Consider the following 24,369-nt stretch of genomic DNA (forward strand, 5'->3'; position numbering starts at 1 on the left):
TTGAGTAGGCTACCCCATCTCTCTGAGCCTCATCTGTACAATGTGGAGGGTAAGGGTAGCTTATTTCCTGTATTTTGTTGATCTTGTCTCTTTTGAAAGCTGTGTAGAATGGAGAGGCCGTGGTGGCTTTAACCAATCCTCTGTGATGGGTGCCAGGACTGCTGCCCGTTTATTGCTCTTTCAAAGGAGGCAGTGGAAGGGGGTCGAGCAGGAACTGGGCACATAATCCTAAGACTTAGTTTGCTTTAAAAAAAAAAAAAAAAAAAAAAAAATGAAGGGTGTTTGTCTCCCTGGAAACCACTTGCTAATCTCCCGGATGTCGTCTCTTTTTCAGGCGAAGGAGGTGGAGGAGACCATCGAGGGCATGCTCCTCAGGCTGGAAGAGTTTTGCAGCCTGGCTGACCTGGTGAGTGGCTTCCTGGGAGGCGTGGATTTAGGCCCAGGCCAGACTTCGGGCCCTTGCTGGAGTTTTCTGGGGAAGCCATTTTGGTGGTGAGTTAGCAACCAGAAGGAATGGGGCAGCAGCCAGCGCTGAGAGGAAAACCACGTGCAAACACTCCCTTGTCTCTCTCTCTCTCTCTCAACCCCAAGTGCTTCCTGAGGCGGCCATCTTGATCTCGTCCTTCCCCCGAGATGGTTTTTATTCCGCAGAGGAGCCAGGAGTGGACCACAAGGTGGCACTCTCGGGCACCGATGCAGGGAGCCGTTCAGCGGGGACACTAGACTATATTTAACTTTCCTCAGCTCTGCACCGTCCCCTGTGCAAACATGGAGGCAGCCAGGAAATGGCTTCAGGCCTGTGAGGCCTAGGAGGAGCCTCTTGCCCGGGCCACAGCCCGCGGTGGAGTTGGGCATTGAGTTCCTTCCTGAATCTTTCTGTTCTCTCTGCTTTTACCTCCTACTCTGCCTGGTTGGCCCAAATCTCCTAGCCTGATTGAGGCGGAAGATGGAAGACAATGGCCCAGAAGACAAGGCCTCCCAAGCCAGAGTCTCTAGAAATTGCCTCTAGAGGCTGGGTGCAGTGGCTCACACCTATAATCCCAGCACTTTGGGAGGCCGAGGCGGGCAGATCACCTGAGGTCAGGAGTTCAAGACCAGCCTGACCAACATGGTGAAACCCTGGCTCTACCAAAAATACAAAAATTAGCTGGTGTGGTTGCAGGCACCTGTAATCTCAGCTACTCCGGAGGCTAAGGCAGGAGAATCGCTTGAACCCAAAAGATGGAGGTTGCAGTGAGCTGAGATTGCACCACTGCACTCCAGCCTGGGTGATAGATCAAGATTGTGTCTCAAAAATAAAAAAAAAAAGAGAAAGAGAAAAGAAAAGAAAAATTGTTTCTAGATCCCAGTGTTCCCAGGATTGCTGCCAGCCAGGTGAGGAGCCCCCAGGAGCATTGATAGAATTTTCTAGAAGCTCCCAAGCTTGTTAGAGGCAAACCAGTAACCTGGGCTTGAGGCGTCTGCCTGGAGGCCCAAAGTGCTCCATGTTGTGACCAGGCCCTGTATCTCCCCAGAATGGAGGAAGCCTGCCCACCCGGGCCCAGTGGTATGCGTTTGTGTCCCTGAGAAGCACTGTGTCCGGACCCTGAGAGTGTTTGTGAGAACCCAAGGGAGTAACAGTAACAGCAGCCCCAGGTGTTCATTGAACACCTTCCTTTGTGCCCGGCACAAAGCCACCCTAGACAGCAGGCACTGAGTCATCCCTATATATTCAGCAGACCTCAGCCCAACTTCTAGGGTCACAGCGGAAATCCCAAGAGGAACTATGTGGTTTCCTCTCTTGAGTCAAGTTTTATGTTCAGATGTGGGTCCAGGTGGGAGCCAAGTAACAAGACAGGCTTTTAATAGCCTGGATTGTCCTTTCTTTACCACCATGCATTGGGCTCTCTCTCTCTCTCTCTCTCTCTCTCTCTCTCTCTCTCTTTCTCTTTCTGTCTGTCTTTCCCTCCCTCCCTCCCTCCCTCCTTTCCTCCCTCCTTTCCTTTCTTCCTTCCTTCCTTTCGAGACAGAGTCTTGCTCTGTCCCCCAGGCTGGAGTGCAATGATGCGATCTCAGCTCACTGCAACCTCTGCCTCCCGGGTTCAAGTGATTCTCCTGCCTCAGCCTCCCGAGTAGCTGGGATTACAAACATGCGCCACCATGCCCGGCTAATTTTTGTATTTTTTAGTAGAGATGGGGTTTTACCATGTTGATCAGGCTGGTCTCGAACTCCTAGCCTCAAGCGATCCTCCCGCCTCAGCCTCCCAAAGTGCTGGGATTGATTATAGGCGTGAGCCACCACGCCTGGCTGTATTGGGCACTTTCTCAGGAATGGGCTCCGTGATAAGCTTGAGTAGGCAGAGACAGTTCAGTCCATCTCCATCCCCACCAAGCCCCAGTGTATGTGGGGAGGCTGATTTGGGTACCAGTTGGTGCCATCCTATGCTACAGTGCTGTCGTGAAGGTAAGGTCAAGGTGTGAAGGGATTCCAGAGCCAGGGTGTTAAGTCCTGCCTAGGAAATTGGGAAGGCTTTGTAGAACAGGTGGTAATGAATCTGGGACTGGAAGGAGAAACAAAGAATTCAACAGATTGGGAAGGAGGGCATTCAGGCAGAGGGACCAGCCTGTGCAAAGGTGGGGAGGCCAGCCATGTGGTGTGGCTGGGCACCGGGTGGAGGATCGTGGCTGCGGGCAGGGAAGGCAGGTTGGGAGGATGGTGTGGATGGATGCTCCAGGGATACCTTTGTTCTCAAATCCCATCCCGTCATCCATGTGGGCATTCTGTGCAAGGAGACCCAGCATCAGCCTAAAGAGGGCTGGGGGCAGGAGTCCGTGTGGACAGGTGGAGAGAGACCCATGTGGCCCAGCCCTGAAAAACCATTGCAGCTTCCTGTGGTGGGAAGTGTGTGTCTGTGTTGCCAGGAGACTCAAGATTGCAGGCAGCATCGGGCAGGTCCTCCTCACTCGAAGCCTGGAGATGCTTCATGGAAAGATTTAATCCTGCGGCCACACACAGATGACCCACAGGTCCAATCCTGCCTGCAGATAATTTGATGTTTCCGGGGGGGGTGGGGGGAAGGCATTAGCTTGTGACATTTTTAGAATTTCATGTGAAAAATCTGGAGTACTGGCTTCTCTCAGAAAAGCAAAGATCTGGCCCTCCTGGGGTACTCATTCCTACCTAGCAAGCGTCGGCCACCATGTCACGTGGCAAGCAAGCGACCGCCTGCTGTGGGCAGCGAATGTGCTTTCCAGCTTGCTGCAGTGCCGGCTGCTCCCGGGGAGCCTTCCTGACTCCACAGCCGCCACGTGCTTGTGTATTTTTGATAGATGATGTTTCTGTGTTCTTTTGACCCTGCTGAAAGTGGGAAAATAAAGCCAGACCAAGAGGATCCCGTGTTCCAAGAAATGTAAGAGAATATGCATCCGTTTGGAAGCAGTCTCTTCCCATGTGTCTGTGTTGACAGGATGTGCCCGGCCAGTTCTGCAAATATGTGACGCTTTTGGGACCCCTGGGGGTGTTTGAGCTTACAGCCCCTGCATGGGCACTCTGTGCCGATGCCATTTATATTCTAGAAATCCTCTTGGCCCCTAGAGGTTCACGCTTGGCTTACCTGGTATGTTTGCTGTGTGCTGTGGGATCACCTGACTGCAGAGAGAGGTGTCCAGTGATCAGCCCTAGCTTGGGGCCTCTTTTTCTCTTTAAGAGCTGCTTTGAAATCCAAGCTAGGGATGAGTAGGGTCCTCTAGGGGCAAATAGGGTCCTCTAGGGGCAGGTGATGTCACACCATGGACCACTGTCCCCCCAGGTCCCTGCCTCGGTCTTCAGAAACACTGTTTGATCAATTTACACGTCCGAGAGAAGGCAGGCCCTGGGCTGCACGGTTTAGAGAGAAGCCACTTCCTTTCTGATAAAATTGGGCTGTTAGAAATCAAAGTCCAGCTTCCTGTCTGCTCTATTAGTTCTTCCACTAGCCTGTCCTGATCACTCCCTGTCACTGAAATTCACCCCTTTGTTCTGGGACCTCTTTTGACATTTGATATAATGCCAATTGTTGGCACTTCACGTTCTGATTGCTCCCACTGTGGGGCCATGGACACATCACATTACCTCTCTGAACCTTTATTTTTTCCTGCATAAAATGAAGATAATGGTTCTGATTGTCTATTGCTGTGTCAAACTACCCGAAAATTTCGTGATGTAGAACAACCACCCATTTATTCTGTGGGTTGGAGCAGGGCACAGAGGACTCAGCTCATTTGAGTCGAAGCTGGCTCCTTCATCACTTGTCTGATACCTGGGCTGGGCTGGCTGGGGCTGGTTGGTGTAACTTGCCTCGTGCACGCTCTCCATGTGGCTGGCGTGGGCTTCCTCATAGCATGGCTGTTTGACCTCCCCAGAGCAAGCAGTCCAGTGGGCAGGAGGGAAGCTGCCACATGTCTTGAGGCCTGAGTGTGAAAAGTGACACAGTGTCACTTCTGTTGTAGTTTATTGGTCAAAGCAGTTACACAGCCCAGCCAGAATCAGGGGAGAGAACCTGGATTCTACCCCTTCATGGAAGGAATTAAGGAGTTTGTGGCCATCCTTAATCCACTACAAATAGTTTCCATCTCCAAAGAGATACTGTAAGGGATAGATGAGGCAGAGATGTGTGCTTTACACCCACTAGAATGGCTAGATCTTAAAAACCACCAAAATACCAAGTGTTGGCAAGGATGTAGAGCAACGAAGCTCTGATACATTGCTGGTAGAAATGCAAAAAAACCCACAGCCACTTTGGAAAACAGCCTGGCAGTTTCGTACAGGTTTTTTTGTTTTGTTTTGTTTTTTTGGAGACACAGTCTCACTCTGTTACCCAGGCTGTAGTGCAGTGGCGCTATCTCAGCTCATTGCAACCTCCGCCTCCTGGTTCAAGCGATTCTTGTGCCTGAGTAGCTGGAATTACAGGTGCCCACCACCACGCCTGGCTAATTTTTGTATTTTTAGTAGAGATGGGGTTTCACCATGTTGGCCAGGCTGATCTCGAACTCCTGACCTCAAGTGATCCGCCCACCTCAGCCTCCCAAAGTGCTGGGATTACAGGCGTGAGCCACTGCACCCAGCCTCTTACAAAGATGAACATGTGCTTAACCTACATCCCAGCAATTCTAGCCCTTGTCATTACCAATAAGGAATGAAAACAAGTGCCCAAACCACACAAAGATTCACACACAAATGTTCATAGAAGCCTTATTCACCGGGCGTGGTAGCTCACGCCTGTAATCCCAGCACTTTGGGAGGCTGAGGCAGGTGGATCTCCTGAGGTCAGGAGTTCAAGACTAGCCTGGCCAACATGGCGAAACCCTGTCTCTATTAAAAATATAAAAATTAATCGGGTGCAGTGGCATGCACCTGTAGTCTCAGCTACTCGGGAAGCTGAGGCAGGAGAATCACTTGAACCCGGGAGGCGGAAGTTGCAATGAGCTGAGATCGCGCCACTGCACTCCAGCCTAGGTGACAGAGTGAGACTCCATCCCCCCCCCAAAAAATAGAAGCCTTATTCATGATACTCCAAACTGTAAACAACCCAAATGTCCATCTGCAGTAGAATGAGTAAAGCAACTGTTGTTTATGCATATATTGGAATACTACACAGCAATGAAAAAGAATTGACCGCTATACACAGCAACAGAGATGATCTCACACATGTGATATGGAGCAAAAGAAGTCATGGCCAGGCATGATGGCTCACACCTGTAATTCCAGTCTCTGGGAGGACAGACTGGAAGGTCTGCTTGAGCTCAGGAGTTTGAGACCAGCCTGGGCAACATAGGGAAACCCCATCTTTATTTTTAAATCATAATAATAAATTTAAAAAGAAAAGCTTAACACAAGAATACGTTCTGTGTGATTCCACTAGTCTGAAGTTCAGCAATAGGCATAACTAATCTATGGGTGGTCTAAGTCCGGTAGTGGTTGGTCTGGGGAGGGTAGTCATGGCCTGCAGGAGGCCTTACGGGGTGAGGAAATATTCTATATTTTAGTCTGGGTGGTGGTTACACAGATGTAAACATATGTGTGGATTCCTCAAGCTGTTCCACTTACAAGCTGTGCCCTTTCCTTTGTGTCGCTTACACCCAGTTAAAGATCATTGCTGAGCACAGTACCTGCTATTTATTAAATGACTAATAAATGGTAGCTACTAATGCCATCATCGTTATTACCAAAGCAGCAGAGGGGCATGACGCTGATGAAGTTATCGAGAGTAAGGCTGGATTTGTAAAGCCTTTCAGCTCAGTGCCCTGTGGGGTTTGGGTAGCTTGTCCGGTCCCTCTGAAACTCCAGTGGCCTTGGGCCCACCTTCTGCCAAGGAGCAGACTCTTACTTCGCTCACATAAATGGAGAACATTTCCTGTTGGCCTTGGCCCAGCAGTTGCATTTGGCGTGGGTGCGCGTTCTCGGGTCCAGTGCGTTTGGCTCTCCTTCCTAGGGGCCCTGAATCATTCTGGACAGATGACTTCGCTCTGTGATGACCTCAGCACCTGCTGCCCAGACTTCTGGGCTCTGGAGACCAGCTCTGGAGAGGTGGGAGGAGAGTTGGGGGAAGGGTCTGGGACCCCCAGGCTAGCATACCTGGTTGGGTGTTTGTCCTGGCAGAGGCTCCAGAGCATGGAGGCTTCTTCACTGAAATCTTTTTGCTCTTCTCAGAGCGTGCCCCAAGGTGCGCAAATGTAAACACCTGTAATGTGATGAGAAGTGAGTTGGAGGTGAAAAATGTGCCACTTTTCTTTTGACTCTTCCTTAAGAAGAAAGTGCTCCTCTGGGTAGCCATGGATTCCATGTTGGGGAGACTGTAGGGAGTGAAGGGGACTGGGGTTCACAAAAGTGGCAGCTGTCACTCAGCTCCAGCTGATTGTTGCCATGTGGAACATGGGCTCAGTGTGGCCAGGTCTTCTGATTTTTCACAAGAAGCCAGAGATCTGGGTTTCTAAGGGAAATATCCTGACTTTGACATCTTGGCATCTGGTTTGGTTTTACTTTTTTTAGGCATGATTGGGCTGACACTGCCTTGGCCCGATGGAACGACATCTGTAGACCTCTGGTATTAGGAAGGGTGGCCTCAGGCCCATCTGGATTGGAATCCTCCCTCTCCCACTTTCTGGCTTTGTGACCTTGGGCCAGCTCATTTAGTTTCTCTGAGCCTCAGTTTTATCTCCCATAAAATAAGGTTGAAGAAGAAATATTTCTTGCCTCCCGGGGCCTGTTCCCAGCACACAGTCAGAGGTCATGGAGTGTGCTCTGTTGGTATCATGCCCCTCTAGACTGGACCTACGTTAACCCTACAGTTCTGTTTTTTCCTTTAATAAATGTTTAATTTTTTAAATAGAGATGGTGCCTCACTATGTTGCCCAGACTGGTCTTGAACTCCTGGCCTCAAGGGATCCTCTCACCTCAGCCTCCCAAAGAATTGGGATTACAGGTGTGAGCCCCTGCACCTGGCCCTAAAGTTTCTTTTATGGTTCCCAGCCCAGGGTGGAACCAAGAGTAAGGGTTGGGGTCTTTCAGCCCCTGGGATTGCCCTCTCTGGCCCCTCATTCTGAGTAACTACCTCTGGGTAAACCTCTGGGCAGGTATAAACAGTTCCCTGTTGCCTTCGGTTTCAGCCATTGGAGAAGCTGCATCAGAGAAGGGATTTCTCTAAAAATAAAATAAGAGGCCAGGCGCCGTGGCTCACGCCTGTAATTCCAGCACTTTGGGAAGCCAAGGTGGGTGGATCACTTGAGGTCAGGAGTTCAAGACCAGTCTGGCCAACATGGTGAAACCCTGTCTCTACTAAAAATATAAAAATTAGCCAGGCGTGGTGGCGGGTGCCTGTAATCCCAGCTACTCGGGAGGCTGAGGCAGGAGAATCACTTGAATCTGGGTGCAGAGGTTGCAGTGAGCAGAGATGGCGCCACTGCACTCCAGCCTGGGCGTCTCAAAAAAAAAAAGAAAAAGAAAAAAATAAACAAATAAAAATAAGGAAAAAAAAAACTGTTCCCAGTTCTTTCGGATTTAGGGGGCGAGGGTGGTCCCTGAATCTCCTGTCTGCCCCTTTGTCTCCTGTAGGTTGCCAGTCCCAGCCCATACCCCCAAGCTCATTCTCACCCCTCCCCCAGTTGGTTTCTTTAGAAATTAACAGAAAGATACGATTCAGGTTTGCTCCCCCGTGTTCTGACCTTGCCCTGGAATTAATTATCTGCTCTTTGCTACATCAGGGTGATTTTCTCCAAGTTTAGCCTTGTTGAGGAAGGAGCTTCTCTCTAGAAATCCGGCCTTGGGGAAGAAAGGGAGGAGACTGAGGACTTTTCCCTGTCACTGGTAACAAATGCTGGAGCCAGGCAGAGCCTGGAGCTGGGGTGAGACAATGGGGAGGGGTGATGACTGTGGAAACCCCAGCACTCAGGCCCATCTGGAGGGAGCAGCCTCGGCCTTTGCTGCCTGGGGAGACTCAGGCCCATCATTGCCAAAGCTGCTGACTTAAGAGAAGCTGTAGATTCAGAGCTAATTCCTTGATTTTTTAAAACTACATTTATGTATTTTTTATTTTTGAATAGTTTATATTTACAGAAAAGTTGCAAAGATTGTTCAGAGAGTTGCCATATTAACCCTAAATTTTTAAAAATACGTTTAATTTTTTAATGGAGATGGTGCCTCGCTATGTTGTCCAGGCTGGTCTTGCGTTCCTGGCCCCCACTGTTAACATCTCACGTCACCATGGTACATTTGTCAGTACTAAGGGGGCCAGGCACAATGGCTGACGCCTGCAAACCCAACACTTTGGATTGAGGCAGGAGGATAGCTTGAGGCCAGGTGTTCAAGACCAGCCTGGACAACACAGTGAAACCCTGTCTCTACAAAAGATAAAAAATTAGCTGGGCATGGTAGTGGACAGCTGTAGTCCCAGCTATTCAAGAGACTGAGGCTGGAGAATTGTTTGAGCCCAGGAGGTCGAGGCTGCAACAAGCCATGATTGCGCCACTGCACTCCAGCCTGAGTGACAAAGCAAGACCCTATAAAACAAACAAACAAACAAAAAGAAACACCCCCCCCAAAAAAAAAAAAAAACAAATGAAGAAACCAGCATTGGTATATTGCTATGCACTGAGCTCCACAGTTTGTTTTGATGTCACCAGTTTCCCATGAGTGTCCTCTTTCTGTTCCAGGATCCAGTCTAAGGTGCCACATGGCACGAGATTGTCACATCTCCTTAGTCTTTGCCGGCCTGTGACAGTTTCAGTCTTACCTCGCTTTTCATCACTTGTGCAGTTTCGAGGCATGCTGGTCAGGTGTTTCACAGAAGGTCTCTCGATTTTTGTGACGTTTTTCAGATAGGAATTTGTGGAACGATCACCACAGAGGAGGAGGAGTCTTATCACATCCCATCAGAGGGTACCGGATGCCCACGTGGCATCGTGGATGTGAACCTGCGTAAGGTGGTGCCTGCGGCTTTCTCCAGTGGAATTTGCCATTTCCCACAATAGGCTTGTGCACATTTACTTTGTACTTTGAGCTATGATCTAATGCGATGTTAATTTTTTGTTGCTCAGTTTGTCCCAGCTTTGGCCATTTCATTCTGCAGGTTGGCTTCTGTGTCTCTTGGGTAAGCCCCATCTCATCTTTTATTTTGTGGAATACTTTCTTGCTTTCTGGGCTACAAGGTGCTCCAGGCTCAGCTCAGTCCTAGAATCAGCCATTTCTCATGGGAGTCCCACTTGAATTTTTGTTTTAGAGACAGGGTCTTGCACTGTCGCCCAGGCTGGAGTGCAGTGGCGCCACCTTGGCTCACTGCAACCTCCATTTCCCGGGTTCAAGCGATTCTCCTGCCTCAGCCTCCCGAGTAGCTGGGACTACAGGCACGCGCCATCACACCCAGCTAACTTTTGTATTTTTAGTAGAGACAGGGTTTCTCCATTTTGGCTATGGCTTGTCTTGAACTCCTCACCTCAGGTGATCTGCCCGCCTTGGCCTCCCAGACTGCTGGGATTACAGGTGTAAGCCACTGTGTCCAGCCTGCAAAATCTTTTTTTTTTTTCAAAATATGAGATGAGGAAACTGAGGCCCAGGGAGGATAGGGGACCAGCCTCGTGTCATAGTGGAGAACAGTGGGCCAGGGGCTTAGGCCGGGCAGCCTGATACCACATGCCACCCTCTCAGGGCTTATCTTTGACCTTGTGGGATCAGGGCATGAAAAACAAGTATCCCTGAGGATACTAGACACCTAGAGCTAGGTGCCCAGAGAGATGGCGGTGCTGTGACCAGAGGAGGGCTAGGCGTGGGGAGAGGCGTGGAGAAGTTTGGTTTTAGACATACAGAGCAATGGGGCGAAGGTCGCAGGAAACCCAGGGCAAGGGGGAAATGTCGTCTGAACAGTGGTGGGAGCAGATTTTCATGATAACCACGAGAAGTCTGATGTACTTAGGCAGAAAGAGGAGGAAAAACAGTTACAGTTTTCAAAAAAAAATTTTTTAAATAAAAATTTGGGGCCAGAGGTGGTGACTCACCCCTATAATCCCAGCTCTTTGGGAGACCGAGGCAAGTGGATCACTTGAGGTCAGAAGTTCAAGACCAACCTGGCCAACGTGGTGAAACCCCGTCTCTACTAAAATACAAAAACTACCTGGGCATGGTGGTGCGCACCTGTGGTCCCAGCTACTCAGGAGGCTGAGGCAGGAGAATCGCTTGAACCTGGGAGGCAGAGGTTACAGTGAGCTGAGATTGCACCACTTCACTCCAGCCTGGGCAACAGAGCCAGACTCAGTCTCAAAAAACAAACAAACAAACTAAAGCCACTAGGCCTAGCCCAAAATCTAGGGAAGGAGATTACCTGAGCGTGAGGATACCAGGAGGGTGAGACCCCGGGGAGCATGTCAGAAGCCACCTCCACACTCCACGCCAGCACTGTGCTAAACAGCTCATCCTCAGCATCCCAGCAAAAGGACCATCATCATCGCACCACTGTCCCAGTGAGCAAAGGAGGGCTCAGAGAGGTGCAGTGAGTTGCCTAAGGTCACAGAGCTCATGATGGGTAGAGCTAAATTTAAACACTAGCCTGAATCCTTAGTCCAGCTCCTGCTGTGCCCACTGGTGTTTCTGTAACAGTGGTCCCCAGATTCCTATTCCAACGCTGCCTCAGAGTGTTGGCTGAAAATGCAGATTCTCAAACTAGGAGAGGCTGGGAATCAGAATCAGTGTTTGAAAGGCTTCCCCAAGGAGATTCAGTTGCTCCCCAGAATTTTTTTTTTTTCTTTTTTGAGATGGAGTTTCGCTCCGTCACCCAGGCTGGAGTGCAATGGCTCGATCTTGGCTCACTGCAACCTCTGCCTCCAGGGTTCAAGCAATTCTCCTGCCTCAGCCTCCCGAGTAGCTGAGATTAGAGGTGTGTGCTCTATGCCTGGCTAATTTTTGTATTTTTAGTAGACACAGGGTTTCACCATGTTGGCCAGGCTGGTCTTGAACTCCTGACCTCAGGTGATCCACCTACCTCAGCCTCCCAAAGTTCTGGGATTACAGGTGTGAGCCACCACGGCCAGCCACTCCCCAGAATTTGAGAGCCATGAATATATGGCCTTTTTTTTGCACAGCGAGGATGTGATAACATGAAAATGGAATCTCTCATTCTCTCTCACACACACAGAAGAGTTAGGCTTGGTCCTTGGGTTCTGAAGGAAAAAGGAACCATCGGCGTCTGATTTCAGTGATCAAGGGAAAGATATGTGGCTTCATACAGTTCACTTCTGGAACCCTTGCAAGCAGAAGAAAATGATAACTCAAGGAGATGGTGCAAGGAAGTACTTAGGACAAGCCTGCGTGTCGGAAGCATCTGATACATGAGAGTTGTGGTGTTCATTAACATTATTAATGAATATTAATCGTAATGATCAACTTGTTAATATTCCAGTGCAATGAAAACTGGACTGACTTTGACTTTGGTTTAGAGAAGAGATTCTGATTCTTTCCATTTGCTCCAGTTCAGTGGTTTAGAAAACGAAGATATTTAGCTTGGGACTGGTATTGCTGGGTGGTTGGTGGAGAAGTGATTAATTTGTGGTTCAGTAAATAATACCTGGGTGGGTCTGAGTCCGCAGAGGCGATGAGGTTGGTCCTCCCCTGGGGCTCTGGGTTGTTCTTGGGCCTGTCTGGCGCAGGATGCCACCTGGCACCTCAGCCATCGGTGGGGTCTGCGTAGACCCTGGCCGACCTCTGAGGCAGGCAGGAGGACACAGTGATGGGGCAGAAGGCCTGATGAGCTGTTTTGTTCCTTGCAGATCAGGAGTGATACGTCACAGATCCTGGAGGAAAACATCCCAGTCCTTAAGGCCAAACTGACAGAAATGCGTGGTATCTACGCCAAAGTGGACCGGCTAGAGGTGCGTCTACGCAAACAAAGGTTCTGAGGCTGTGAACCTGATCTGGCTTTTCCCTTTTTCTGGAAGACGCCGATCTGGCCTTGAACATGCAGGCATTATGCCCAATGCAGGGGGTTGGTGGTGGCAGTTGGGGGGTCTGCACTCAAGTGATATGTTGAAAAAAACCACAAGTAAGAATTTGTTTCCAGGCCAGGTGCAGTGGCTCATGCCTGTAATCCCAACATTTTGGGAAGCCAATGTGGAAGGATCGCTTGAGCCCAGGAGTTTGAGACCAGCAACATGGCGAAACCCCATCTTTACCAAAAATACAGAACTAGTCAGGTGTGGTGGGTGCATGCCTCTAGTCCCAGCTACTTGGGAGGCTGAGGTAGGAGGATGGCTTGAACCCAGGAGGTTGTGGCTACCGTGAGCCTTGATTGTGCCACTGTACTCCAGGCTGGGCGATAGAGCAAGATCCTGTCTCAAAAAGAAAAAAAAGAATTTGTTTTCAACATTTAAAATCAGGGTACTTTATATAAAAATCTGCATTTTAAGCTTTTGAAAATTCAGAAACTTTGATAACCCTGGGCCCACATTTCCTTAAATACTTTAATCTGTTTATGTTTCAAGGCATAAATATATAATGTATACACGTCTAAGTATGTAATTTAGTGAATTTTTACATATATCGACATCATGTGATGATGACCCAAATTGAGAGCGAGAACATTTCCAGGCCCTGGGTTGCATTCTTGCAGTGTTCTTGCAAGAATGGATGGAGGCTGGGCGTGGTGGCTCACGCCTGTAATCCTAGCACTTTGGGAGGCTGAGGCGGGTGAATCAATGGAGGCCAAGAGTTTGAAACCACCCTGGCCAACCTGGTGAAACCCTGTCTCTACTAAAAGTATGAAATTCAACTGCGTGTGGTGGCACACACTGAGAAGGCTGAGGCACAAGAATCACTTGAACCTGGGAGGCAGAGGTTGCAGTGAGCCAAGATCGCACCACTGCACTCCAGCCTGGGCAACAGAGCAAGACTGTCTGAAAAAAAAAAAAATGGATGGAGCTGGTGGCTGCTGCTCCTCAGAAGGGCATGGGCTCTCCCATTTTCCACAGTCCTCACCATGCCCTCTTGCCTTACCACTGACGTAGCTCACCCATCTTTTACTTGCCTGGCTAAGATGCATGGCATCTCATTTCCTCCTTGCTGCACTGCAGAGTCAGTCCTCTCACTGCCCTCATCTCCTGGAAGAGGAGCATAAGCTTTGCAAGGTCAGCCACTTCTCTGGGGTCACACTACTAGTTACATCAAGCCAGGACTCCAGCTCATATGTGCCGGTCCAGACGCTCTTCATCCACCTGGGGCCCTAGGCTTGGGACCCTGGCTCCGTGCACAGCAGAGGACTGGGAGGCTGAGAGGACCTTGCGGCTGTGTCATAGTCACCTGGCCAGAGGGAATGTGAGCCCCTCCAAAGCTGCAGAGGGAGGGAGCAGGCGTGGCTGTCAGCACCGAGTTAGCAGAGAATTAACATTCTTGTCAGCAGAGAATGAAGCAGGAATATAATTAAAACTTTGCCCTTGGAATAGCTGATTCATTTGAATTTTATTCCACACGTTTGAAAGAGGAAAGAAAATGTGAAGACTTGCAGCTTGGTTCTCGCCTGGCCTGGGCCAGCCCAGCTATCAGGACCGTTCCTTTCTGAGCATTCAGTCCATTGACGTTGACTGAGGGCCGGCCAGGAGAGACCCTCAGCAGGGTATTACTACATCAGCCTCCTATCGCTGCTGGGAGAAATTACCATGAACTTAGTGGCTTAAAACAACACACAGGAGCCTCTCTGAGCCCACCCTGGCTCAGGAGGCTGCCCAATTTTAAAAAAAAAAAAAGAAAAGAAAACGACACCTTTTTTTTTTTTTTTTTTTGAGACGGAGTCTCGCTCTGTAGCCCCAGCTGGAGTGCAGTGGCATGATCTTGGCTCTCTGCAACCTCTACCTCCTGGGTTCAAGGGATTCTCCTGCCTCAGCCTCCCAAATAACTTGAATTACAGGCGCCTGCCACCACGTCCGGCTAATTTTTGTTTTTTTAGTAGAGACAAGGTTTTGCCATGTTGGCTAGGCTGCTCTTGAACTCCCGACCTCAAAGGATCTGCCCGCCTCAGCCTCCCAAAGTGCTGGGATTACAGGCATGAGCCACTACACTCGTCCACGACACACATTTATTATCTTATAGTTCTGGAAGTCAGAAGCCCAAAATGTGCCTTATGGGGCTAAAGTCAAGGTGGTGGCAGGTTGGCCCCTTCAGGAGGCTCTGGGGAGAATCTTCGCCTTTCCTTGCCTTTTTTCCTGCCTTTTCCAGATTCTAGCACTGCCTGCATTCCTTAGCTCGTGGCCCCTGCCTCTCGCTTCAAAGCCCATGGAGTGACATCTTCCTGTCTCTCTGTTGCTGGCCTTCCTGCCTCCCTCTTGTAAGGACCCTTGAGATTACGTTGGGCCTACCTGGATGATCCACAGTGACCTCCTATTCCAAGATCCTTAACTTAATCACACCTGCAAGATCCCTTTTGCCAAGGAAGGTGACATATTCACAGGTTCTGGGACTAGGATGTGGACATTTTTGGGAGCCATTGTTCTGCTGCTCACACTTGGCCAGGATTTGCTTTCATTAGGCAAGTGCTGTGAAGGGAAGCAGCGACTGAGGCATGGGATCTACAGGACCCTGGAGAAGGAGTGGAAGGAACTGTGTTAAGTGGGTGGAGGAACTGTGGGAACTGTGTGTCAGGTGGGTGCAGCTCAGGCAGGGGCTGCAGGCGGGACCTTGGCTCTGAGCAGGGAGGAGACTTGGGTGTTGGAAGGATCTTGGGAGGCCAAGTATTGGGGGCAAAGGGGAATCAGACTCCAGTGGGGCCAAAGAAACTGGCGGCAGCAGGCAGGTTGTCCAACCCTTGCCGTCGGAGGTCAGGACTTTGGCCTTTATCCTGAGGAGGAGGAAGCCGCTGAAGAGTCCGGACAGCCTAGTGGTTAGGAACGCACACCCCAGAGCAGGGCTTCTCAGCCCCGGTGCTGCTGCCCTGGAAAATTCTCTGTTGTGGGGCTGTTCTGGGTATTGTAAGTTGCTTAGCAGCCTCTCTGGCCTCCACTCCCAAGATACTATTAGCATTCCTCCAACCCCACTCCCCAGCCTGACAACCAAACATGTGGCCAAATGTCCCCGGGGGGCCAGGTCCCTGCTGTTTGGAAGCGCTGATCTAGAGCCGCACAGTCGGGAGTCACGTCCTAGTGCTGCTGTCTCCTAGCGTGTGACCCCCAGAAAATTCCCAGCCTCATTTCCCCATAAAATGGGAGTGACGGTGAGGTTCTTGCACCCAAATCCTTGTTGTATTCAACAAACATTTGCTGCACGGTGGGCTTCTCAGAGATGGGTGCTGGGCATACGACCCAGGGGAGATGTCTGGTTCCCTGTGGGTGGTCCTGGAGGAGCATTAGACAGGGAAGCAGGCCGGGTGGGGCGGGTCGGCCTCAAGAGCACACACCAAGGGGTCCTGGCCAGAGCTGGAACAGAGGGGGCTTCCCAAGTGTGTGACCTGGACCCTAAGGCCTGAGATTGGGTGCAGAAAACCTGGGGAGGGAGCAGCTTGTGCAAAGAAAGGTCCAGGGGCGGGAAAAGGCAGCTTCTCAGACACTTGGGGCCCGGGAGGAGCTCAAGGTCAGGAATGAGACTGGAGTGAGGGATGTAGCCCACAGGGTAGGGCCAAGGCCTGGAGTTTGGACCCTGTCCTTAGAATAACAGGACCCATCAGAGGGATTGCAGCTGCTGTAACCCCCACTCCCCACCAACAGGAAAGTTGACATTGATTATTCTTTTTTTCATTCATTCATTCATTCATTCATTCATTCATTCATTCATTCATTGTAGAGACTGAGGCTCACTAAGTTGCTGCCCAGGCTGGTCTCGAACTTCTTCTTTTTTTTTTTTTTTTTGAGACGGAGTCTCGCTCTGTTGCCCAGGCTGGAGTGCAGTGGTGGGATCTTGGCTCACTGCAACCTCTGCCTCCCGGATTTGAGTGATTCTTCTGCCTCAGCCTCCTGAGTAGCTGGGATTACAGGAATGCCCACCACACCTGGCTAATTTTTGTATTTTTAGTAGAGATGGGGTTTCACCATGTTGACCAGGCTAGTCTCGAACTCCTGACCTCAAGTGATCTACCCGCCTTCGCCTCCCAAAGTGCTGGGATTACAGGCATGAACCACCATGCCCAGCCGATTATTCTTAAAGTATACCATTTGGAGGTGTGGGGTATATTTACCAGGTGATACAACAATAAGCACTATCTCATTCCAGAACATTTTCCCAAAAGGTACCTCATGCCTACTGGCAACCATTCCCCAGCCCCCGACTCTGGCAACCACTCTTTTACTTTCTGTCTCTGGATTTGCCTATGCTGGACATTTCATGCTAATGGAATCATACCATATATGGCCTTTTGGGCTTGGCTACTTTCACTTGCCATAAAGGTTTCAGGGTTCATCTATGTTGTAGCATGTGCCAGGACCTCATTCCTTCTGTGGTTGAATCATCTTTTGGTATATGGCTGGACCGTACTTTATTTGTCCATGCACTAGCTGGTGCACAGTCAGGTGCTTTCCACTTTACGGCTGTCGTGAATAATGCTGCTATGAACGTTTGCGTACAAGTTTTTGTGTGACATATGTTTTCATTTCTTATGGGTGGATACCTAGGAGTGGAATTATTGGCAGGTCTTTTTAGGAGAGCTATGGAAACTCATTTTAGGAAGTTTCAAACAATTTTCCAAAGTGACTACACCATTTTGAACTTCCACCCACGCAACTACTACAATTTTTTTTTTTTTTTTTTTTGAGACGGAGTCTCTCTGTGTCGCCAGGCTGGAGTGCAGTGGTGCAATCTCAGCTCACTGCAACCTCTGCCTCCCGGGTTCAAGCAATTTCTCCCGCCTCAGCCTCCCGAGTAGCTGGGACTACAGGCGCCCGCCACCACGCCCAGCTAATTTTTTGTACTTTTAGTAGGGACGCGGTTTCACCATGTTGGATGGTCTCGATCTCCTGACCTTGTGATCCGCCCGCCTCAGCCTCCTAAAGTGCTGGTATTACAGTCATGAGCCACCGCGCCTGGCCTACTATAAGATTTAGATGGAGATTGCAAACTCAGATGCCAACAGGAGCCAGAACTGCTGAGGGACCAGGTGTTAGAAGACCAACCCCAAGCTCTCCCCATTCCTTTCTGGGAACAGCTGAGAAGCAACTGTCACCACCGTGGGGCGTGAATCTCCCGGCTGTCACAGACCACGCTCTGCCCTAGAGTCTCACCAACATTGAGGCTGAGTGGCACTCACCTCCTGTCAACACCCCTGCACATCTGCTTTCTTTAGAGTAGAGAGAGATTTCTCTGTAACTGATGCTCCGTTAAAAGGGGGGAGTCCTAAGGGAGGTTCCAAGAGGGCTGTGGATTTTTAAGGTCAAGTGGGAGATGATGTATTTCTTTTCCTTTTTTTTTTTTTTTTGGAGACAGAGTCTCGCTCTGTCACCCAAGCTGGAGTGCAATGGCACAATCTCAGCTCACTGCAACCTCTGCCTCCCGGGTTCAAGTGATTTTCCTGCCTCAGCCTCCCAAGTAGCTGGGACTACAGGCGTATACCACCACGCACAGCTAATTTTTGTAGTTTTAGTAGAGATGGGGTTTCACCATGTTGGTCAGGCTGGTCCCGAACTCCTGACCTCATGATCCGCCCGCCTCAGCCTCCCAAAGTGCTGGGATTACAGGCGTGAACCATCGTGCCCGGCTGATGATGTATTTCCTATTAGCTCAAGTGTGTGCCATCAAACAATAAAACTGAGGGACCTGCTGAGAACCTGACATTGTATGGGGCAGGTGGACTCCAGAACCAGAGAGCTGGGGCTCTGATCTGCCCCTTTGGAGTCAGTGGCAAGGAAGACCCCCATCTCCTGGAAGGGAATGTGCCGTCCACCCTTCAGAGTCATTGTGAGGATTAAACGAGACCAGCACCTGCCATCTTGCAGATGCTCCGCAAGGACAAACTATTATGGTGGTTGTAGTGGTCCACAAGGTTGAGAGAGGGGGAATCTGTCCAGGATGGAACAATGACTGCTCTGCCCTGCCAGGGGGAGGTCCTGGGGTAACTAGAGTGTCAGTGGCTTCCACAGACTGCAAGTCCACCCTGCCCTCAGAATCAGTGTGACCTGCCAGGTGAGAGCTTGGAAACCACGAGGTGACCTCTTAGGCCAGAACTCGACCCTTTATCAGTTGTATTAATAAAAACTAACTTTGTTTTTTTTGAGACAAGTTCTCGCTCTGTCATCCAGGCTGGAGTGCAGTGGTGCAGTCACGCTTCCTGGCCTCAACTGATCCTCCCACCTCAGCCTCCCGAATAGCTTGGGACTACAGGCGTGCACCACCACACCCAGCTAATTTTTTTTTTTTTTGAGATGGAGTCTTGCTCAGTCGCCCAGGCTGGAGTGCAGTGGCACAGTCTCGGCTCACTGCAAGCTCCGCCTCCCAGGTTCACGACATTCTCCTGCCTCAGCCTCCCGAGTAGCTTGGATTACAGGCACCTGCCACCGTGCCCGGCTAATTTTTTGTACTTTTTTAGTAGAGACGGAGTTTCACCGTGGTCTCGATCTCCTGACCTTGTGATCCGCCCGCCTCAGCCTCCCAAAGTGCTGGGATTACAGGCGTGAGCCACTGCGCCCTGCCACAATTTTTTGTATTTTCTGTAGAGATGGAGTTTTGCCATGTTGCTCAGGCTCATCTTGAACTCCTGGGTCAAGCAGTCTGCCCACTTTGGCCTCTCAAAGTGCCAAGATTACAGGCATGAGCCACTTTGCCCAGCCAACAAAAACTAATATTTTTGAGTACCTACTACAGGCGAGGCACTATGAGTGCTTTACACATAAGAACTCACTTCAACTCCACAGCAACCCCAGGAACAAGGTCCTGCTATTAGTCTCATTTTACAGAAAAAGCCGCTGAGGCACAGAGATGAGAAGTGACTCTCCTGAGTTCACACAGGTGGGAAGTGGTAGAACTGGGGTTGCAAAGTTTATGTTCCCCCCTGCTGGATGTCAACACACCTTTCTGTACAGGAATCATGCTCTGAAGCTGGGAACTCTTTGGTGGAAATGTTCAAATTCTCCAGGCATAGTGGCTCGGCCTGTAATCCCAGCACTTTGGGAGGCCGAAGTGGGAGGATCACTTGAGCCTAGGAGTTCGAGATCAGCCTGGGCAACATGGCAAGACCCCCGTGTCCAGGGGGGACGAAAGTGTTCAAATTCCTCAATACTTGCCAATATGTTTTTAAACAATGAGGCTTTCCTCCTTCCCTCCCTCTCAACTGATTATAAAAGTAGCGTGTCTTTATTGAAGAGGAAAATATGCAGAAATCAATTGTGCTCCCTGCACCCAGCCCTCAGGGTGGCTAAGATTAGCGGTGAGCCCTCTCGCTCACCTGCAGCCACCACAGCCTGGCTGTGTGGGTGGACATGCGCGTCTCCTCTCCCCGGAGTTGGGGCTGCCCTGGCCCAGGTTTCCGCCTCTCTGGCTGTGGCTTGGCCGGGCTGGCCTCACTGGCAGGCATTTTGGAGACAATTCAGACGTCGTGAGCGCACATTCCTCAGCTTCGCCTCACACTCTCCACCAGATTGGTATTAACGCAGGGAGCATAAAATTGGAATCGGCTGGAGGAAGGGGAGTCGGGACTTTCTTCTGAGTTTTACAACCATATGTGCGGGCTGAGCCAGGCCTCTGAGGCTGGAGCCCTTGTCAGATGCTTCCTGGCCCATTTCCCACCCACCCACCTCTATACACACACACACACACATGCACACATCTGCACATACACACACACACACACACGACGTGGCTGATTCAGCCTTTCAGCCCTGCTGCAGCCAGAGCCCCAGGGCGGCAGCAGCACAAGAGAAGCCTCCATCTTGGGTTCACTCAATGTCGTTTTGCTAAGGATACACTCACTCATTCACTCATTCATTCATGCACGTGTGCATTTATGCATCCACCATCCATATGGGCCCTGTCTCCTGGACCAGGCTCTGGTCTTGGCCTGTGAGCAGTGCTGACTCAGCAGCTTCTCTTTTAGAACCCACATCCTAAAGGCGTGGACCGTGAATAGATAAGAATTTCAGAGGGCAATGAGGGCTGTGAAGACCAGGAATCTGGGTGGCTCTAGAGTGCCTGCCGGGGCTGTATGACATCAGGTGCTCAGGGACAGTTAGATGGAAGTCTGAAAGACAGACTGAGTGCGGTGGCTCACGCCTGTAATCCCAGCACTTTGGGAGGCTGAGTCAGGCAGAACACCTGGGGTCAGGAGTTCGAGACCAGCCTGGCCAACATGGTGAAACGCCATCTTTATTAAAAATACAACATAAGACGGGGTGCAGTGGCTCACGCCTGTAATCCCAGAACTTTGGGAGGCCGAGGTGGGTGAATCACCTGAGATCTGGAGTTTGAGATCAGCCTGACCAACATGGAGAAACCCTATCTCTTTAGCTGGACATGGTGGTGCTCACCTGTAATCCCAGCTACTTGGGAGGCTGAGGCAGGAGAATTGCTTGAATCTGGAGGCAGAGGTTGCAGCGAGCCAAGATCATGCTATTGCACTCCAGCCTGGGCGACAGGCTGCTAAAAACATAAAAAGTAGCTGGGCATGGTGGCAGGTGCCTGTAATCCCAACTACTTGGGAGACTGAGACAGGAGAATCACTTGAACCTGGAAGGTGGAGGTTGCAGTGAGCTGAGATCACGCCATTGCACTCCAGCCTGGGTGACAAGAGTGAAACTCCATCTCAAAAAAATAAATTAAATTAAAATAAACAACAAAAAAAAGAATTCTGGCTGGGCATGGTACCTTATGCCTGTAATCTCAATACTTTGGGAAGCTGAAGCCAGGGAGGGTCCCTTGAGGCCAGGAATTTAAGACCAGCCTAGGCAACGTGGTAAAACCGTATCTCTACAAAAAAAATTGAAAAAGTAGCCAGGCATCTCAAACTCCAGATCTCAAGGCTGGTCTTGAACTCCTGACCTCAGGTGATCTACCCACCTTAGCCTCCCAAAGTGCTGAGATTACAGGTGTGAGCCCCTGTGCCCTTTATTCTTGAAACTGGCAGCTCTGCACTTGAGGCCTGGAGCTGAGTGGTTCCTGTGGGCCTGGACTTAGCTTTCTGGTTGACCCTGCTTCCCATTAGTCCCCCTTTACCTGCTTGTTTCCTGCTAGGCCCTTGGTGGCTTCTGAGTTCGAATATACAGCACATCCACTATTAAAATGAGCGTTTGTGTGTCCTTAACATAGATGAAAAGTACAAATAAATAAGCATTTGGGCTATTTCTATAAAATCAACTTTGAACAAAAAAGGCTTTGAAATCTGATGAATGTGCCCTGAGACCCTGCCGCCCCCCCGGCCCCCGGCACTTCCTGGCTTCGTGACTTTGAGCAGGTGACCCAGCCTCTCTGAGCCTTGATTTCCCTCCCCTGTAAAATGGAGGCTAAGAACAGCGTCCCTATGGGGAGAAGGCAAGAGGCCACCAGCGGGAGTTGTGACCATTGTCAGGGTTTCTGCAGGTGTCCCTCCAGCGAAGCAGGCCCTGCCACCTTGTGGGGAGCCCTGTTGGAGGGAGGCTGGTCGTAATGATGAAAGGCCTGGAGTCCCCACCGGCCTAGGGAGTGTGGCCAGGAATGGGCTCCAGCCTGCACAGATGTGGCATCATGGCCTCTCCGTGTCTCTCAGGCCTTCGTCAAGATGGTTGGACACCATGTCGCCTTCCTGGAAGCAGACGTGCTTCAGGCTGAGCGGGACCATGGGGCCTTCCCACAGGCCCTGCGGAGGTGGCTGGGATCCGCAGGGCTCCCCTCCTTCAGGAACGTGAGTATCCTGACCCAAGAAGTGAGGGGAGGGCTGCTCCCCCTTCCCTCCGCAGACCCCAGCATGGGGAGGAGCGCGCAGGAAGCCAAGTTCAGGGGGCACATTTCACTTCTGCAGACAGGAAACGGGTACAGGCGGCCAGACACCTCAGCCTTTCTCTGTCCCCTGTGAGCCCTGGGCTGCGATGGTTTGTGTGCTCATCTACCATTTATTGAGCACCTACTGTTTGCTGAGTGCCATCTGAGGTTACTGTGGTGAGCAGAAACAGCTCCCATCCTCCTGCCCATCCTTGCACACTTAGGGACAGTGACCAAGATGACATCCAGAATTCTGGCCAGGTTCCCCTTCCTGAGGCAGGAGTCAGCCTCAAGGAGCAGGGGAAGGGGGATGGGTTTATGGCCTGCAAAGGCCGTTCTCTTCCTCATCTCTCCTCTGTCGTCCTGGGATCCTCTCCATGGCCCCGCAAGGAAGGAAGGATCATGTGTCCTTTTTGTTTTCTTTTGAAATGGGGTCTCACTCTGGCACCCAGGCTGGAGTGCAGTGGCGTGATCTCAGCTCACTGCAACCTTCGCCTCCTGGGTTCAAGTGATTCTCCTACCTCAGCCTCCCAAGTAGCTGGGATTACAGGTGTGTGCCACCATGCTCAGCTAATTTTTGTATTTTTAGTAGAGATGGGGTTTCACCATGTTGGCCAGGCTGGTCTTGAACTCCTGAATTGAAGTAATCCACCTGCCTTGGCCTCCCAAAGTGCTGGGATTACAGGCATGGGCCACCATGCCTGGCTAATCACCCTCATTTTATAGTTGAGAAGATGGAGGCTCAGGGAAGGAGATAAGGGGACTTGTCTGAGGTCAGGTCCTGGAGTGCCTGTTTCTGGTGACTTGCCCTTCACAGGAAAGGTGTCACCTAGTGGGGCCTCTTGTGGCTCCTTGGGCTCTGCCTGCAGGTATCCCCTCTACTGCCCTGTCTCCACTGTTCCTGCCTGTCCACACCTTGTCTCCACTTTATCACAACAGCCCAATTAGTGAATGCTTTTTGTTTTTGAGATAGGATCTCACTCTGTCACCCAGGCTGGAATGCAGGCGTGATCCTAACTCATCGCAGCCTGGAACTCCTGGGCTCAAGTGATCCTCCCACCTTGGCCTCCCAAGTAGTTGGGGCTGCAGGCATGCACTACCACACCTGGCTAATTTTTTATTTTATTTTTATTTTCTTCTTTTTTTTTTTGAGACGGAGTCTCGCTCTGTTGCCCAGGCTGGAGTGCAGTGGCACCATCTCGGCTCACTGCAGCCTCAACCTCTGGGGCTCAGGTGATCCTCCCACCTCAGCATCCACACTGAGTAACTGGGACTACAGGTGCATACTACCATGCCTGGCTAATTTTTATTTTTATAGAGACAGAGTCTCCCCCTGTGGCCCTGGCTGGTCTTGAACTTCTGGGCTTAAGTGATCCTCTTGCCTTGGCCTCCCAAAGTGCTGGGATTACAGGCGTGAGCCACCGCGCGCGGTGGCTAATTTTTATTTTTATAGAGACAGAGACTCGCTTTGCTGCCCAGACTGGTCTCCATCTCTTGGACTTCAGTGATCCTCCTGCCTTGACTTCCCAAAGTGCTGAGATTACAGGCATGAGCTACCACGCCTGGCCTTGTTGAGTGCTAACCAGGTTCCAGGCTCTGCGTTAGGCGTTTTATATGCAGTGATTCATTTACCTTTCCCAGCCATCTTGTGTGCTGGGTATTAATAGTATCTCCATTTAACAGGTGAGGAAATGAAAATTCAGAAAGTGTCAGGGTTCTGCCCGTGGGCAGAATTTGGCCCATGTCAACTCATTCTATTTGGCCAGGCGATATATTTAAACAGTGCGACTTGAAATGCTGATAGGGCATGTGCTTTCCCGTCACAGGCTCCTGGCCTCATTGTACCTGCCTGAGGCACGTGCTACTCACCTGCCTGCTTCCAGATGAGTGGTTGGCCCAAGCTTGTAACAGCTGGACAGCGGCCTCTCAGATTTCATGGTCTAGGAACTCCTCTTGATCTTTCAGAGCCCAGGTTAAAGACACCTCCTGTGAGAAGCCCTCTGGGATTGCCCCTCTTC

At 50.6% G+C, this 24,369-nt stretch overlaps 1 protein-coding gene across 1 annotated transcript in view; it reads left to right on the forward strand.

The window, feature by feature from the left end:
* Positions 1-316: 316 nt before the first annotated feature.
* The window catches only part of BCAS4 (breast carcinoma amplified sequence 4), a 72,925-nt gene continuing 48,872 nt past the window's right edge, over positions 317-24,369 (forward strand). Inside the window, exons 1-3 of the mRNA XM_011993228.1 lie at positions 317-406; positions 12,268-12,369; positions 22,140-22,274. Of these exons, the coding sequence (XP_011848618.1) occupies positions 317-406; positions 12,268-12,369; positions 22,140-22,274 (327 nt within the window). The remainder of the gene's footprint in view (positions 407-12,267; positions 12,370-22,139; positions 22,275-24,369) is intronic.

Source organism: Mandrillus leucophaeus, unplaced genomic scaffold (assembly GCF_000951045.1).
Source record: "Mandrillus leucophaeus isolate KB7577 unplaced genomic scaffold, Mleu.le_1.0 Scaffold428, whole genome shotgun sequence".
In the NCBI taxonomy this organism is placed as follows: domain Eukaryota; kingdom Metazoa; phylum Chordata; class Mammalia; order Primates; family Cercopithecidae; genus Mandrillus; species Mandrillus leucophaeus.